This window comes from Eublepharis macularius, chromosome 5, assembly GCF_028583425.1.
Source record: "Eublepharis macularius isolate TG4126 chromosome 5, MPM_Emac_v1.0, whole genome shotgun sequence".
NCBI classification, from domain to species: domain Eukaryota; kingdom Metazoa; phylum Chordata; class Lepidosauria; order Squamata; family Eublepharidae; genus Eublepharis; species Eublepharis macularius.
The window spans coordinates 101,640,463-101,657,512 of record NC_072794.1 but is presented as its reverse complement, the minus strand read 5'-3'; the positions used below and the strand labels follow the sequence as shown (position 1 = coordinate 101,657,512).

At 46.4% G+C, this 17,050-nt stretch overlaps 2 protein-coding genes across 2 annotated transcripts in view; both read left to right on the top strand.

Moving 5' to 3' along the window:
* Positions 1–9,234, top strand: part of TIE1 (tyrosine kinase with immunoglobulin like and EGF like domains 1) — a 48,143-nt gene extending 38,909 nt beyond the window's left edge. The window contains exons 13-23 of the mRNA XM_054981634.1: positions 179–469; positions 822–1,015; positions 1,174–1,384; positions 2,400–2,510; positions 2,865–3,055; positions 3,689–3,802; positions 3,954–4,024; positions 4,443–4,483; positions 6,980–7,076; positions 7,213–7,312; positions 7,856–9,234. Of these exons, the coding sequence (XP_054837609.1) occupies positions 179–469; positions 822–1,015; positions 1,174–1,384; positions 2,400–2,510; positions 2,865–3,055; positions 3,689–3,802; positions 3,954–4,024; positions 4,443–4,483; positions 6,980–7,076; positions 7,213–7,312; positions 7,856–7,927 (1,493 nt within the window). The 3' untranslated portion in view covers positions 7,928–9,234. The remainder of the gene's footprint in view (positions 1–178; positions 470–821; positions 1,016–1,173; positions 1,385–2,399; positions 2,511–2,864; positions 3,056–3,688; positions 3,803–3,953; positions 4,025–4,442; positions 4,484–6,979; positions 7,077–7,212; positions 7,313–7,855) is intronic.
* Positions 9,235–15,862: 6,628 nt separating this feature from the next.
* Positions 15,863–17,050, top strand: part of LOC129329596 (cell division cycle protein 20 homolog) — an 85,798-nt gene continuing 84,610 nt past the window's right edge. The window contains exon 1 of the mRNA XM_054979053.1: positions 15,863–16,097. Coding sequence (XP_054835028.1) covers positions 15,998–16,097 — 100 coding nt within the window. The 5' untranslated portion in view covers positions 15,863–15,997. The remainder of the gene's footprint in view (positions 16,098–17,050) is intronic.

The following is a 17,050-nucleotide window of genomic DNA, read 5'->3' as shown; positions in this document are numbered from 1 at the left end:
CTGCAGCAGTTAATTTTCCGGCACCTTAGTGACCTTGTTATAATCAACCCTCTCCCAAGCAGGCTATTCCATGTCTTAAAGGGCCCCAAAGGCCCTGAGTCAGCACGGCATACACCTCCAGCAGTTAGGGAGTGAATGGCAATTGCAGTGCCAACGGCTGTGCCACTTGTCCCCCCAGGCCCCTCATCCCCGCGGTCTCTGACAATGGAACCACTCACTGACAGCACCATCCAGCTCACCTGGCAGCCCCCTGAATATCCCAATGGGGGCATCATCAAGTACACTGTGGAGGTGCAACCACTGGGGGGTAACAGTGAGCCTCAGTGGGTGGACACAGACAACGACTGGGAGACTACAAAGATCATCTCAAGGCTCAACGCCAATACATCCTACCAGTTCCGGGTGCGAGCCAATTCCCATGTGCCAGGCGAGTGGAGCAAGCCTGTGAGAGCTGTGATTCTAGGTGATGGTGAGTGGATCTGGGGCAAGTTTGGTTGGCTGCCCTACTAGGGGAGACTCAAGGGGGAAAGGCCACACAATGGGGAGAATACTGGCATGAAGAAGCTGCCACCATCCCTACAGCACATTCCAGACATGCCCAGTAGTCAGGCTAGCAGATATGCAGGTACAACTGGCTCCTGGGAAACCTCAAATGGCAACAGTCCGGGTCTGGATCCCTGATCCCCCTGGGCTGGAGAACAGCCAAACAGCCTATGGAAGGCTGTAGTTTATGCCTCTGTGGTGCTCTGTATTTGGCAGTACTGTCTTCATCACAACATCAGGCACAGCTACAAAACATCTTGTTTCCACCTTTCCTGCAGGAGCCTTGAGCCAAGTGCCCACACTGGAGAGCAAGAACTTGTCCCCATCTAGTCTGGACCAGCAGTTACTCTTAGCCATCATGGGGTCTGTCTCTGTCACCTGCCTGACAATACTCTTTGCCCTCCTTACCCTTTTTCTGATCAGGAAGAATTTCTTTCACCGGCGCCGCACTTTCACCTACCAGTCAGGCTCTGTGAGTTATATTGCCCCTGACCCATCTCTCCTCTGACCTTAACTCCAAAAGCCTCTTCCCTCAGAATCTCCCCATCCTTGGGCATCCTTGCTTTACCAGGTTGCTTCCCTGCTTGGTTCACAGTGTTGCCAATATCCTCTCCACAAACCTTCTCACAGGGGGAAGAGACCATTCTGCAGTTCAACTCAGGTACATTGACTCTGACACGTCGGCCCAAACCACAGCCTGAGCCACTCAGCTACCCTATTCTGGAATGGGAAGACATCAAGTTTGAGGACATGATCGGGGAAGGGAACTTCGGGCAAGTCATCCGGGCCATGATCAAGAAAGATGGCCTAAGAATGAATGCAGCCATCAAGATGCTGAAGGGTGAGTTGCTGCACAAGACTAGATTTAATGGACTTTAGTTACTTTACTTTACTTCTTACTGTTTTTACAACTTGAGTCATAAAGAGCAGACCCTCAGGACTTTACGTACAAGAGACTAGATTTCATTTGAACATTAGGAAAAATTTCCTAATGGTAAGAATAGTTCAGCAGTGCGGGGAGGGGGGTGTCTCCATTGCTCAAAGTCTTCAAGCAGGCGGTTGGACTAGATGGCCTATAAGTCCCCTTCCAGCTTGAGAACTCTCTAACTATGACGACATAGGTGCAAGACCAGTCAGACTCCCATGCTAGTGTGCTAGCGATTGACAGACTGATCTGCTTCCCTATTTTCTTCATAGTGTGTGTGTGTGGGGGGAGGGGGGGGTCTGTATCGAGTGGCATGTGCGCACGTGCGCACGTACACACACACACACACACACACACACACACACACACACTGTAGTTCCTTTGTAGGCAGGGAGATGGACTCACTAGATTCTCCTTCCATCCCTGCTAACAGGGCAGGATGGATTTAATAGTCATTTCTCTCCTTGGGAAACTCTGTACTGTGAAGACAGTCGGAGATCTTTAACAGAGAATTCTCATCACTGAAATTACAAATCCAGGGATATGGGGGGTGGGGTGAAGCTCTGTCTGCTCTTGCACAATGGAGCCATTCCAGAAGAGGAAAAAGTACAAAGCACGATGCAATTTTCCACGGTGGTTCTCACATACAGACTGCAAAGCCAATGCTAACGAATGAACAGGTAGAGCTGACACCCTTAGATGCCACATGGCCATGCTAAAACGCTGGAGTTGATTGCATAGCCCTTTTACACGGACATGCACTGGCCCTCAAGGGTTTTCTGTCATAATGTGGATTCGTCATAAAATGGCTCTTCACCTGAGGGGAGATGTTTAGCCTTCAGTCACCTACAGACTGCTGTGCTCAAAAAGAGCTCCCTGCTGTGCTCCTTGCTCTAGTCTGGCAGGTCTGGCATCCCTATCTCTGTTTCAGAATTTGCCTCTGAGAATGATCACCGGGACTTTGCTGGAGAACTGGAAGTCCTTTGCAAGCTGGGCCACCATCCCAATATCATAAACTTGCTGGGCGCTTGTGAGAATAAAGGTAAGCCCCCTTGCCAATCAGCTCAGCAATCTCGCTCTTCCTCCCTTGTTTACTTCTCTTTCCCCACTTCTTCCATCCTTGCCAGCAAACATCCTGTGGCAGTTCCAGATGAGTCACAGAGCTAGCACTACCTAGTGGTAAAAGTGACCAATGTCCAGTTTTTCTGTAATCTCCCTCCTTGGCAATGTTTTCACTTAGCACATCTGTTCATCATACATAGGAGTATCTGGTGTTTTATCACAGTTTTGTATTTGATTCTTTTCATGATTCTGTTTTCCCATCTCCAACAAGTTGCTTCAAGATTGGGCAGTGCCCTGATGTGTTGCTATCTGACAATCTCTGTCAATCTCCTAGGTTACTTGTATATTGCTATTGAATATGCACCCTATGGGAACTTGCTTGATTTTCTGCGCAAGAGCCGAGTCCTCGAGACAGATCCTGCTTTTGCAAGAGAACATGGGACAGCATCAACCCTCACATCCCAGCAACTCTTGCAGTTTGCATCTGATGTGGCCAAAGGCATGCAGTATTTGAGTGAGAAACAAGTATGTCTGTCTTCATCTATCCATGATTGGCTAAGCTTATGCACCACAGGGACTGGCTAGTATTTAACTGACTGGGAAAGTGCCTATTAAGCCACTGCCCCAGAGGGCCATTTGCAGCCAGGAGCGCAGGTTATGCTCTGTTGAACTTGCTCCAAGGTGGCTTTGAGGCTAACTCTTCTGTGTGATCAAGGAAAGCCTGTGTGGGTATCTGTATAAGACAGGGTGGGAGGGGGGGGGAGAGCAAAACACTATATATATAATTTCTGCCCAGGATGCTTTTCACATACACAAAACAGTAAATCTATCAATGAGGAACTGATTTCTTCTGGCCACTATATAAGAAGGGCTGTGTATTTGGACTTGGGAGTTGGGCAGAGCAGTGGGAAACTAGGCAAGACTAGGTCAGGAGTGGGAAAGTTGGCCCAAAGGGAGGGCGGCAGAATGTGAAGTGGGATTTGGTGTCATGACATGAGTGGTTCTGGTTCACCAAAGGAGTTCATCAGAACTTCATAGCTCAGGGGGTGCCAAGACACCACAGTGAGATCCTTTGTTTCACTTACTATAGCCATGGAACTGATAGGCTGCCTTGATCCCTGCCAGTGCCAGTATTTCTCCTTGATGTTTTTCTTCTAGTTCATTCACAGAGACCTGGCTGCCAGGAACATCCTGGTGGGAGAGAACCTGACTTCCAAGATTGCTGACTTTGGCTTGTCCCGGGGGGAGGAGGTCTATGTAAAGAAGACCATGGTGAGTCTAGGTCATAGTAATAGAGTCAGGTAACTAGAATGTCCCTCTGCAAGAGCCCAGTTCTGGGAAATGGGAGCATGGTTTCATTTCATTTTTTTCTACAGCATCTCCACGGTAGGCTGTTCTTTTTTCAATAATGCCTCTTTTGCAGGGCCGCTTGCCAGTTCGCTGGATGGCCATCGAGTCCTTAAATTACAGCGTATACACAACCAAGAGTGACGTGTGAGTGATTTATGTATGGGGTTGGTGAGGACAGTACCCTCCAGCCCAGTGGGCAGCAGGCAGGTTTGCAGTTCATGGTTTGCAGTTCTTTCCTTGATCAGCAGGTCGGTGGGATGTCTGTCTCATCCCTTGGTTCTCTACTGGTTATCAGAAGTAGAAGAAATGCAATAACCAAGGCTTCCCACTAAACAAAGTATTTCTTGCTGATCCATGCTCTACCATTTACATCTATCAATTCATTGAATTGAAACAGATTTGCATGTTACAAAAAACCTGAAAGAAGCGTGCAATAACTTTTTCCTTTTTCATCCTGTGTTACAGTATCACATCAGAACTCAAATAACCTTCCAAAAATTAGCATGTTCTGCCACAGAGCTGAATGTGCCAGAGGAACTCAGCCCAGATCTTTCTCTTGCAGGTGGTCGTTTGGTGTCCTCTTGTGGGAAATTGTTAGCCTGGGTAAGTTAAAGCTCTTGTCCAGTGAGAAGAGTTCTGCTGCCCAAGCTATCCTTTATTAATTTGTATCATATTTGGGTACCATACCATTCTGTACTCCTTTTTAAATTTATTCTGACCTTCCATCTCAGTCCTTGGTGTGCAGGAGCTGAGTGTATGTATATAATTTTAGCAGTGAGCTCAATGTAGAAGTATACTCACCACACTGGGGGGCAGAAATACCATTAACTTCCCTATACTAAGCTTGGGGGAAACTTGTTTTTCCTGTTTAGACCCAAATGGGCTGTGCATAGTGGTGATAGACTGGCATTTGTGATAATAAGGAAACCACCCACCCTCTTCCTTGGAGCAGTTTTTCTAGTTTAAAAAGACAGGCCTTTCTCTTTTAAACATCGTATAAATATTTGATCAGATAAGCATGTAAGGGGCTTTAAAAATTGTGTTAAAGGTAAGTAACTCCTTAAACTAGGGGCAGTGTGTGGAGAGAAAGAGGAAGTTAACATTCAATCAGGAGGCTGCATATGGGTTATTTGGGGAGTACAGTGGGGAACAGGGCTCATCCCACAGTAGAAAACCCTACAGGTGCCGCTGTTTGCAGGCACCTCTGTATACATTCCAAGCATCTTACGATGACTTCTGTCCCAGGAAATCGAAACAAACTTGAGCCAACAGTCCAGTGTTGCCAGCCAGAGCAGGAATCATCACTTGTTGGGAAGCAAAAGCCTAAATTTAGCAGATATTTTCCAAATGGGCTTGCTATCCTTACTCATGTTATAGACACGGGAAATCCTTACTCTGATCCATGTAATCTATTCAACTCATTATGAGTTTGCTACCACCCATCCACCACTGCCTATATGTTGCACCATGTGCAGAGGGCTTCATATTCCACTGTCAGAAATATACAGATTTGGGAGAGAATTGGGTTGCTTCCACATGCTCCAATTTTTCCGGGTTTTCCCTGTGCCTATGCCGCATCTTCCCAATCCACTTCAAGAACTCAACTTTCACATGCATTGTCCTCATGCATGTTTTGTGGGTGTTTGTTGTGAATAAAGGTCCCAAAACAGAAAACGCATTCTGTATCTGCGCCTCATCACAAATGACATTGGTGCATTCCCGCCCAACTTCCTTTTTCCTTTTTTTTTTTTTGAGCGCATGCAGGATTGCGCTATACCATTGTCCTGTCTTTCAGCTTCTGTAGAAACTGGGCATGTGTAGTACAGCATTCTGTACTGTTGATTTCCCACTCAAAATTTTAAATACAAAACTGTTTTATAAATATGCGAACAGTAGAGTAGCGTTGTATTGTCGAAGGCTTTCACGGCCGGAGAACGATGGTTGTTGGGGGTTTTCCGGGCTGTATTGCCGTGGTCTTGGCATTGTAGTTCCTGACGTTTCACCAGCAGCTGTGGCTGGCATCTTCAGAGGTGTAGCACCAAAAGAGGTGGTGTAGCACCACTTTTGGTGCTACACCTCTGAAGATGCCAGCCACAGCTGCTGGCGAAACGTCAGGAACTACAATGCCAAGACCACGGCAATACAGCCCGGAAAACCCCCAACAACCAGTAGAGTAGCGTGATCGTACGATTCCATATCCTACTATATAAAAGGCAAACCGTTTTCCAACCACTTACTCCTTATCCCCCTGCAGGCGTATTACACAAGGATGAGAAACAAGTTGGGAGCAAAACAGTTTCCCTCCCTGCTGCCTCCTCAGGCTTCCAGAGACATGGAATCGCTCAGTGCAGTGGTGAGACCCTCCCAAGATCCTGCAGCAGCCAGGGGCAGGGCTCCCCACCACCTCCACAGGGCCTTGGGAGGGCCGTGCACAAGCCGAGCGGTGGCCAAGGGGCCAGAGGAAGAGGAGCCCCTGATCTTTTCCCTGATCCCCCCTTCAACTGATGCTGCCAAGGGAGGGGCGGGGGTGGGGGGAGTGCTGCTAGGGCCTGTTGTGATTGACAGTCCAATTGCTAAGTGATCCAATGTAGCAAGCACTGCAGTATGATTCCCTTTATCGTAATAGTGCAAGAACTGTTTTAAAACGTTTTTAAAGGGGGGGGTTATACGATTGCGCATGTGAGCCAGACACTTGCATGCATCTGGGGTAGGAGGGGTAATGGTGAGAGGAGGGGTTGGAGATTTGTGGGAGGCCTCTTCTGAAGCGAATAAAAAAGCCTCCAGATGTATTGATACGGTAGATAATCATGCGGAAAAAGTGGCATAAAAAATGAAAACGGAACAAAACAAGTTTCACAAAAAATGCTTAAAAACCAGGATCATCATGACCCGCTCGCACATGGGAAATGATTACGTATGCAATGAGTGAAATAACCCACTAAAGTTCCATTAGCAGGCCATCCCATTAAGGTTGTGTGGAAACGACCTTGGAGTACTCTGGGTTTTTTGCAGTAGCACCCAAAGAGCTGACTAGGCATGCTGCATGCTAGTATACTGATAAATACAGGTTCCTGATCAATGCCATTTCTGTCTCCCTAGGAGGGACGCCATATTGTGGCATGACATGTGCTGAGCTCTATGAGAAGCTGCCTCAAGGATACCGCATGGAAAAGCCTCTCAACTGTGATGATGAAGTGTATGTGAAAACCCTTTTCTTCCCATAATACATACACTTGTGTGTGCATCTTTCCAATTGTCTTCTTCTGGTGCTGGCATCCTTAACTGCTCCACTTCCTCCATGTCTTACATTTATTCTAATTCCTCTTCTGTAGGTATGAACTGATGCGTCAGTGCTGGCGGGACCGGCCCTATGAACGCCCACCCTTCTCCCAGATCTCAGTGCAGCTCATCCGCATGCTGGAAGCCAGGAAGGTATCACCATCAAGTGTATTCCTGCCCTGCTGTGGACACAGACAAACCTATGGTGTTCCTAGTTCATGTTCTCTAGAAGTGTTGGGGAGGAGGGGGGTTCGTAGCCATACCAGACAAGAGAACACAGCTCAACATCACCATTGAGGTACCCCAAACATTATTATCATGCCCCTCAGCTGAAACTTGTCACATTACCTGTTATGAGGACTCGGCCTCTCTTACTGAGGCAGGATAAAGGTTGTTGTTAGAGATTACAAGAAGCTGAGGCCTATGTCAGGCAACTGGAGTCTCCAGCACCTTGTTGCTAAGACTTGCGCCAAGATGCACAATGAAATGGGGATTACTTAGTGTAAGTGGGGAATAATTGACCCATCATTTCTGTCCTTGAACCAATGCTATGCTCATCCCCTTTGGGTCTAAAAATCACAGCTGTTTTTTCTAGGAAGAGACTAAAGGAGGGTGTACTCTCATACTGCCAATGAGGAGAAAAGGAAATAGCCTATGGAGGTGGCCTCTGATGTGATTTTATCTTTCCTTTGGCAGGCCTACGTGAACATGGCTCTGTTTGAAAATTTCACCTATGCAGGGATTGACGCAACAGCTGAGGAGGCATGAGAGACCCAAACACTGACCCCAGCATGGGGCACAACTAGGACACATATGGAAGAGGAACCTCCTACACATATGCCCCAAGGCCCTCCCTTGTATTGTTATACAGACTATGTTGGACACATGGCATAGAGAAACTCGTCTATTGTAGAGGCTTCTGCCTGGACTCTGCCCTCATGTCTTCTTTCCGTTTCCTGACCACCAGGGCACGGACAGCGCACATCATGAATAATGGCAGGATCCAGTCCAGCTACACAGAAACACAAACTTTTTCACAGATAGCATCCACTTTCCTTCCAAGGAACTCAGAGTGTGTTGTAAAAGTGTTTTTCCTCTTTCCCATTTTATAGTCAAAGCAACCCTGTAAGGTAAGTTAGTCTGAGAGCTGTTAACTGGCCCAAGGTCACCCAATTGAATAAGGATTTGAATCCAGGTCTCTCCAGTCCTAGTTCAATGTTCTTGTTGCTATACTTTTCTTTGCAATTGTTTCCCATCGTTATCTGTTTCTCTTTAACAGGTACCATGGGTAGTATTGCACCATCTCACCCATAATGTTATAAATTGTCACACCCTTGAATAATTGGAGGAGCAATTTCTCCTCTTCCACTTGTCCTTTCGTGTTTGCTTTTTCACAGCTTTCTCCTTATTCAGCATGTTCTTCTGTGCAGGTCAATGTGTGTGTTGACCCCCAATTAAGTCTGTTGAAAAAAATCATAAGGCCAGTGTGTTTGCAGGGAGAAAAGCATTATACTAGAACTTCCTTGCACAAAGCACCCCCATACATTGCCCCAAAGCAGGTGCATTTCCACAAATGTGGCGAGTGGATTCCACCCCACCCACCCCCAACAGACAGAACATTGCAGACAGAGATTAGCCTTGGATGCAGAGCCAGCCATACCCTCAAAGGGTCTGGTACAGCCCCATGCTCTGAGTTCAGTTGCTGGCTGCAAACAGCAAGTCTCTACTCAGTATGGAATTATGAGGAATAATCAGTCACAATCAGTAAAACAAAAGGGATATACATTAGCAGAAACTAATGAAGTATAAAAGACATGCTTGGAACAGTCCCTGGAAGTTTGGGGACAAAACTTCTGTGAAAATGGGAAGGCCAAGGTGGGATATTCTGCTGCAGTAGGATCTTGTTAGCTATACTGCCCCTGAATCTGGAGACTGCAGTGGTGGGAAGGGGGTGGGAGGGGAATATGTTCCATAGAACATGTGTTGAAGTGAGAGATGCAAAATGGACAGCAGATATCAATGCCTCCAGCAATTCTATGCTTCCTCTGCCTACAATTTATACGTAATAAAGAATGTTTAAAGGATTGGTTGCCTGACATTGTATAATGCAGTAATGACAGGTCAATTCACTGTTGGCACCACTGAGAATTCACACTAGGAAAAATCAACCCCCCCCCCGCCCCCAGTATGCTGGCTCCAGCATCCTAAGAGTGAGCCATAAAGGCTATGTCCTTTAAAGGGGGGGGGGGGGGTTATGCACATTCTTTCTGATTTAATTTTCAGTCTTTTTAAAAATCTTGCTTTAGTTTTGTTAGATTCATTTTACTTATTCAGTTTTGTTTTAATTTCCACTGGCTACAGGAAGAAACACATTCCCAGCTGTAACTCCCCACTGCTTTTTTCCTAAGGGCCACATGACACCAGTCTGCTGTGACTGGGACTTGATATGTGTAACTTGGCTTTAAAAAGCAACTGGGGGTCATTTGGATTGGGGCACAGCATTGGGGAGAGGTAAATTTTTCCCTACATGCCATTTCCCCAATTAGAAATTAAGTAACTGCCTTATTCCTTGACCGAAAAAAAATACAGAGACCCTTTATTATGTATTTCCCTGCATGGTAGACAATCCAGATGTTCAGTGGACTCTGGAAAAGCAGCAGGGGAAACTGTCTCTTAATTCTGCTTCCCCAATTGAAAATTCCTCCTCTCTGAGAGTCTACAAGACATCTTACACAGGGACACTCAAGTGACTTACTTTGTGTGGTCTTCTATTCAAGTGCAGTCTGTCTCCCTAGCAGTGCATGTGTATCCATAAAGGGAGAACAAGTGTAAGATCTTTCACTTGATCCTACTCGTGTAAGATGTCTTGTGTAGAGAGACTCTGAGCTGCCCTCAGGGCCAAATTATATGTTATTTGTAGTTCAGTAGTCCTAATGGGGCGGAGAATGTAGCGGAGCTCACTGGGCACTGTAGTCTCTCTTGTTACCAGATGCAGTGCACACTGGTTAGTAGAGAAAATGGCAGATGCTATGTGGGGTACATGTGGTAGCGTCTGCTTCTCCCAGTTTGCAGCACAGCCTGTGGCCAGAGGGATGAGAGCCACCACTTGCTTCGGGCCATTCATCAGAAGTGATGCCTATTGCCAGGAAATAATTTTCATTCAGCTTTATTGCCCTGCACTGCTGTGAGCTCCTCTGAAAAGCCCTGTGACTTGTATTCAGAATGCTCCAAGAGGAGAGCCCAAGGAGCCAGGTCCAGCAGCTGAAGAGGGACCAGGGAGGGCCCATCACTGCTGACCGTGCTCCAGCAGCACCAGAGGCCACCCTGCCAGAGCCTGCAAAGGAGACCTTGCTGCCAGCCCCCAAGATAGCAGGACTTGAGCCCCAGCCTGTAGCCCTCCAGGACTTAGGAACAGCAACAGTGGAAGGCCTGGGCTGAGGTGGCACAAAGGAGGCAAAGTGCCAGGGTAGCTGTGCACAACCTCCCTGTAAATCCATAACTGAATGCTGAGGGTGATACTTCCCTGTAGGATTCTGGCTAAAGCCCAGCACAACCTCAGGAGCTTCAGCACTTGCCAGCAAGTGCAATTGAACATGATCAACCCCCCGCCTCTTTAGACAGAGGCTTGGGAAGGTTGCCTTGTTGGATCAACTGGTCCACTAGGCGCAAGCTCCTTGCCCACAGCTCCTTGCCCGTTGCCCCTGCTTCAAGCTCCTTGTTTCCAGCTTCTTGCCTCTAGCGCCAATCTCTGCTTGCAAGTCTTACTAGCCAGGCCTGAGGCCCTTCTCTGGGGAAACCTGACCAGGCTTGCCTGCAGAGCATGTGACAAGCACTGTTTGTAGGCCAAGCTGTGTAAGCAAAAGATTTGCCTCTTCACCTAGCAGGGAACAGGAATAGCAAATAGCAGAGTCAAAGCCCTCCATAATCCAGTGAGCCAGTAGTGTGACTGGTGTGAATACTTTGAGAAGGCAGGCCTATCGGAGAAATCCTCCTCAGTAACCGAATGTGTTACATTCCATTCTCCACCGAAGCTCTCTGAGCTTCTCGAACTCTAAGCCGGCACTAGAATAACAAGACAGAATCATAGATTTCTGGATAGTACAGACTACTTAATTTTCCAGCTTGAAGTGATTATGATTTTTAAAATATTTTTATCTGTCCTTCCTCCAAGGAACTCGGCATGTGTGGTTCTCTCCACTTTCCGTCTCCATTCACAACACTGTTGTGAAATAGATTAGGCTGAGAAAGAAAGACTGTTGAACGTCATTAGTGAATGACATGGACCCAGGATTTGAATCCAGGTATCCCCAGACTCAGTCTGATGCTCTAACCACTATACAACTCTGGCTATATTAACTAAATGATTCTTTCATTTAGGTTTTAATGATAACTGAATACCAATCCCTATTTTTTATATATATATATTTTTATTCTTTTTAACATCTAAAACAATAAACTACAAAAAACTACAATAGTACAAGGGAAGGGAAAGAAGGGAGAATAAGAAGAGGGGGAAGGGGGGGTGGAAAAAAGGGGAAGGCAACTTACAAACACTAAACACTACACTTCAATGCTTTCCCTTCATACTGCCATAATTAAAAAATAGCTTAATAAAGTAATGATGGAATGGTTGATCTTACAAAATACAAATTACAATTCAAATTAAATCTTTTTCCCCCCTCTGGGCCTCGGACGCAGTTCTCTCTGAGCAGCTACAGCCGCAGCGCTCGTTGCCTCCCCCCTCCCTTCAGGCTTTGAATCTTCTTCTTTTTGCTTGATGTCTGGCCCAAATTCTGGATTTTTGTCCACAAAATCCCTTAGCTGATCTTCCGAATTAATCTTGTAAGCTTGATCTTTATAACTAAACCCGATTCCTTCGGGAAATAGCCATTTGTACTTTATGTCACGTTCCCTCAAAAGAGCAGCCAGCTTTTTATACTTAAATCTTCTCTTCCGAACTAAAAATGGAACGTCCTTAAGTATCTTGACTTTATTTCCCAGAAAGTCCAACTCCGCATTATATGAGTTATATAGGATATTGTCCCGGACCCTCCTGGATGAGAACTCAATAACGATCTTGCGAGGCAGCTGCCGCTTCATTGCATATTTTGAAGATGCCCGACGGACTCCCAAAATGGCGCTTTTTACTTCTTCTTTAGTTGCCCTCGCGGGTGACGCTAAAAGTTCCGAGGCAAGATCCCACAAATCCTCGTTTTCCTCCTCTTTAACATTCTGGAGACGCAAAATGGTCTGTGTTCGTTCCACTTGCAGCCCAATCAGCTGATTTTCCACCAACTTTAGCTCCTTGTTCGTTGCTCTCATAAGTGACGCATTTTCCTGAGCAGACTTCTCTGCCCCCCCCCACTACTTCCTTGATGGCTTTCACATCGCTCTCAATTAAGCCCACCCTTTGATCTGTTTCATTCAGCTTGTCAACAAAGGGTTTTATGGCCTCAGTAACCGATCTTTTCACCAGTTCCTCGAGCGACTCGCCTCTTCCCTGCAGGGCAGCCGAAACTGACTTGCCCAAAGCAGGACTCTGTTTTTTTGCTGCCATTTTAGGGGGGGGGACCGCCAATCTTCCGAGACTCTGCGAGGGGGGAAAAATCCGAATCTTCTAAGCTTCAGATCCCACCACTCCTTCACATGCGCTTGTAGTAACAGAAGGGATTCGCTTACTTACAGGCTTCCGCCTAATCCTGTTCTTTGCCGGTTTCTATGGCCCGGCAGCACACAAGGTGCCGCGCACGTCTGCCGGCCTCTATAGGGACAAATGGGCAATTTACCCCCTGCCTCGATCTGCCAGAGGGCTCTTCCCATCGCATCCCGGACCCAGACTCCCTCCCTGGGAGCCCTGGGGGCTAACCTTTGCAGATCAGCCGCCCAGTCAGGGTGCTCGGCCGCTTCTTCTCGGACCTGCCGAGAGGAGCGTCCGACATGGCCGCGAAAACGAAAACGAATCTCGAATACCAATCCCTATTGTCAGTTTGGGACCAGCATGCCATATGAGCAAAACTGTGGTACCCTTTCCCTCCAGCCTTTGCCAATTATTCCTTCCCTGTGAGATTTGTTAGGTTAGCTTCCTTGTGCTTCACTGATATCGAAGCATGATAAAGAGTGTGTCAGAGTCTTTCTCAGCCTGGCAAATGCACATATTTAGCCTATCAGTCAACATAGAATCAATGCTGAGATGCTGTTGGTGCAGCTGAAAAAATTAGAGCTTTCATTTCATAGGCCAAATCCACACGCACTCACCATCTGCTTATTTTGCACAGTCATGGCAGTTGGTGTCATTCTGCTACCATGCTGTGCATCATCACATTCACCCTCCCAGTGCGTCTTCACGGTGCAATCAGTTCTCCACATGCCACTGAGTAAAGCGTTATAGTGGGCGGTTCCCTCCTCCATCATCAGCGTTGATGGTGCACGTCACTTCCCTTTTTTTTAAAAAAAAAGTTAATTTTGCGCTATACTGATATTCTGACTTTTAAGAAATGGCAAAGTCCCCTCCCCCTCAACTTTGATTGGCCCATTTTTTGCTCGTCACAGACCACTTTCTAACAGTTGGCTGGTTGTAATCGTGGGCAAATTTGAAAATAATTTGTCACATTAAAACATTTTCCGGAAACCCTGTTGCTCACAAAAGTAAGTTTTCCGGTATACCGACCTTTCTTTATTGTGCAAATGCGCTATGAAAGCCCTTTTTAAAAAAAAAAAAAAGGGGGGGGGCAGGCAAAAAGATTTCCGCCATTATCACGTGGTATGGAAAGGAGGCGCAATTGTGGCGCAGTGATGGCGGGGAACACGCGGAATGGGAAAGTGTGTGAGTATCTGCTTGAACAGCGCCACAGTTGTGAAAAAGGCACGGAAACAAAAAGGAAGTGTGGATTCAGCCATAGAATCCACTTCTGGGGGTGTACTGAAGCTGTGAGAATTATGAACAAAACTTGAGGAAGCAGATCCAGTTCTCCTTTTGCTGATCAGACATCATGCAGAACATTGCAGGGAAGTTGCATTAATAAGGAATGCACGTTCCTATTATAAAACCTAATTGTGGAGAATTAGTGCTCTTATTAGTATGTACTACAACCTGCACTAGTTTTTCCAAGCACATAGCTGGGGAGCTGCTGCAAACATTCCTTCTATGGGTATGCCCATGATTTTACCCACCCCTTGAACTCTTGTAAAGCCACTGGCAGGACACTTTGGAGCAGAGAAATGAAGGCTGAAGTATGGGTTAAGCGCTCTCTCGCAGTTTCTATGGCTAAAAGCGAAACAACCTTCTGAATCTTTTTTTAAGTGATGGGGCTCCACTATGTATGTTTGCACATAACCATAACATATACTCAGCCTTTTGCACTATTGGTTTAAGAATCCCTTTTAAAGTATCAGAAAAACACTATTTGTGGGGGGGGGGGGTTCATTTTGAATGAAATTATGGGCAACATTTTTACCATTTGTTAGGACACTGTGCGTTACCTGTGGGCTATCTGTTAGCCATCCCTGCTCTAGGTTCAGGCCTTTGGATTCACTGTCCCTTCCTGAACAAGTGGCATAAATAACAACCACCACTTAACCATTTCTGCTAGCAAGTGGAGGGGTGGTTCCTTCTGGGGTGGTTCTCAAGGCATGATTTTTATTCTTGTGTGATTTCTGATAAATTGAAGCAATGTCTACAAGAGCTCTTCTTCACAAATGTGGCAGTAGTATAGGAAGTATTTTCCTCATCTTTACTCCCCCAATTTACTGTCTGCACAGTGCTGTGCCTCTCAGGATTCACTTCTAGTTTGTTATCTAACTTCACACACCAGGAGAGTCTGAATTTCGTTCTTTGGCTTCAGCAATAGTTGTCCTGGTGTTCCTATCAACGGCAATAGTTTGACAGATCTGGCTGTACTGTGTTTTTTAAAAAAAAATCTTGTAAGCTGTTTTTATTTTGCTGGTTTATTGTTATATTCTGTTTTATGTGTTTGCATCGTGTTGCTTTGTTAGCCACTTTAATCCTAAGGAGATAAAGTGGGATATGCATGTTTAAAGTAAATAAATAAGGGAACTGATCTGGATACAGAATGTTCCTGCATGTGTCCACTGCTTGGAGATCTGCCTGGGGCCTGGTCCCTAGCTGCCTCTCACATTATGTGGATAAGAGTGGCCACTAACTCGTTTTCAGTACCAGCTGCCTAACCAATCTCAAGTGACCCTGACTGCACCTTATCATGTACCAGGAACAGAAGCAACTTCTCATCTCACCCTCCACCTCAGGTAGTAGCCATCATAATTTGCCTACTGGAAATAACATCAATGAGCAGGGTGCAGGGTGGGGTGGGGGAGTCCTCCCTTCAAATTAAGATTACCATCTGTTCCTAATTCTTACAGGCTGTTGATATTTTGTGAGCCTTGCCAACTTCTTTCTAGTCCTCCATGCCATCCTGTGAAGGAACAGGGAATGTTTGCTTTCTGCCCAAGGGGCCTGTCTTCAGACACCACCACAAAGACAGGACATGCTGCCTATCTGATAGAAACAGCCTCCAAACAGGGCTGCCCCTGTCACAGACCATGCCATGGTGGTTTGGGCTAGGGAAGTGGTGGGGCTAGGGCTGGAGAAGGCTTTTACCCAGGCTTCCTGAACAGCTGGAACTGACACTTCCCAGATAAGTTTCTCTTGCAGAGGTCTGGCAACAAAGACTCAGCAGCACTCTGGGGCTCACTGCCTCCTGATCATCTAGAGTGCAGGATTCTGATGCAACAAGGTGTCCACCGTCCTCTCAGCCTAGAGCACCTGTTCAACAGATGCAGAAGGCCCAGGCCTGGGTCTGACCTGAATGCTCCCTAAGGAGCATGGCAATCAATCTTCACTCAGGGGAGCCACTGTCCTTACTTGCCATGCTCCTGCTCACCTTTTGGCCTGTGCTGAACTCTGTACTCATCACGGAGGAAGGTAAGATTACTAACTGCAACAGCGCCCTTGGTTGCCGGGGAGGGTTGATACAGAAGATTGAGAATGACTTTTGGCACCTTATTGTGAGCCTAAAGCATTAGCATGTAACTGCATCACAGTCAGGAAGATAAAACGCCCTTGTGGAGTATGAGTATCTTGGAAAAGAGGGATGGGTTAGAACTTTCAGATGGTGCCATGGCCAGCTGACCTGAAGAACAGTTGCCAGACCCTGATCCCAAACACCCTCCTTCTGAGGTCTCTTAATAACTTAGTGGCATGGAAGTGCTTTAGGCTGATCCTGCACTGGGCAGGGGGTTGGACTAGATGGTCTGTATGGCCCCTTCCAACTCTATGATTCTATGACACAGCAATTCCAAACTCTCTTTTCAGTCACATCATCTTTAACCCAGCATGTGAGAACACCTCGAGGGCTGGCATTAGAAATTGTCAGGACTCCCTTTTATAAGCAGCCCTCTCTTACATTCTTCATGAAACGGAGAAAGCCCTTTTCATACCTTGCTCCAGGAGAGTGCTCAGCACATTTATGCAATGGATTCATCCTTCACCAAAGGAGATGGGCACCAACAAACCAAGAAGGGGGGAAGTATGGAAAGATGGTGGGTAGGCGTAGGTTATAAAGACTTAAAGGGAGTGTCGGCACTGGAGCCCAAACTCCTGTCCAAATGAATTCTGTTCTTTATGAACACCAGCTATGACGTGCAATACTTCTAGACTATTTTTATCATTGATTTAATCCATTTATATAACCATCTTGTTGTCAAGACCATTTAAAATATGAAAAGACAAAACAATAAAAATATTAATTTATTGACACTACAGCTGTTCCAACACAAACTCACTGCATCCACTTTTCTTCCCTGTCCCTTCCATAGAGTGTTACCTCTCCTCTTTCAGAGATGAATCCTATTTATCTATCACATCCTCCTCTCTCT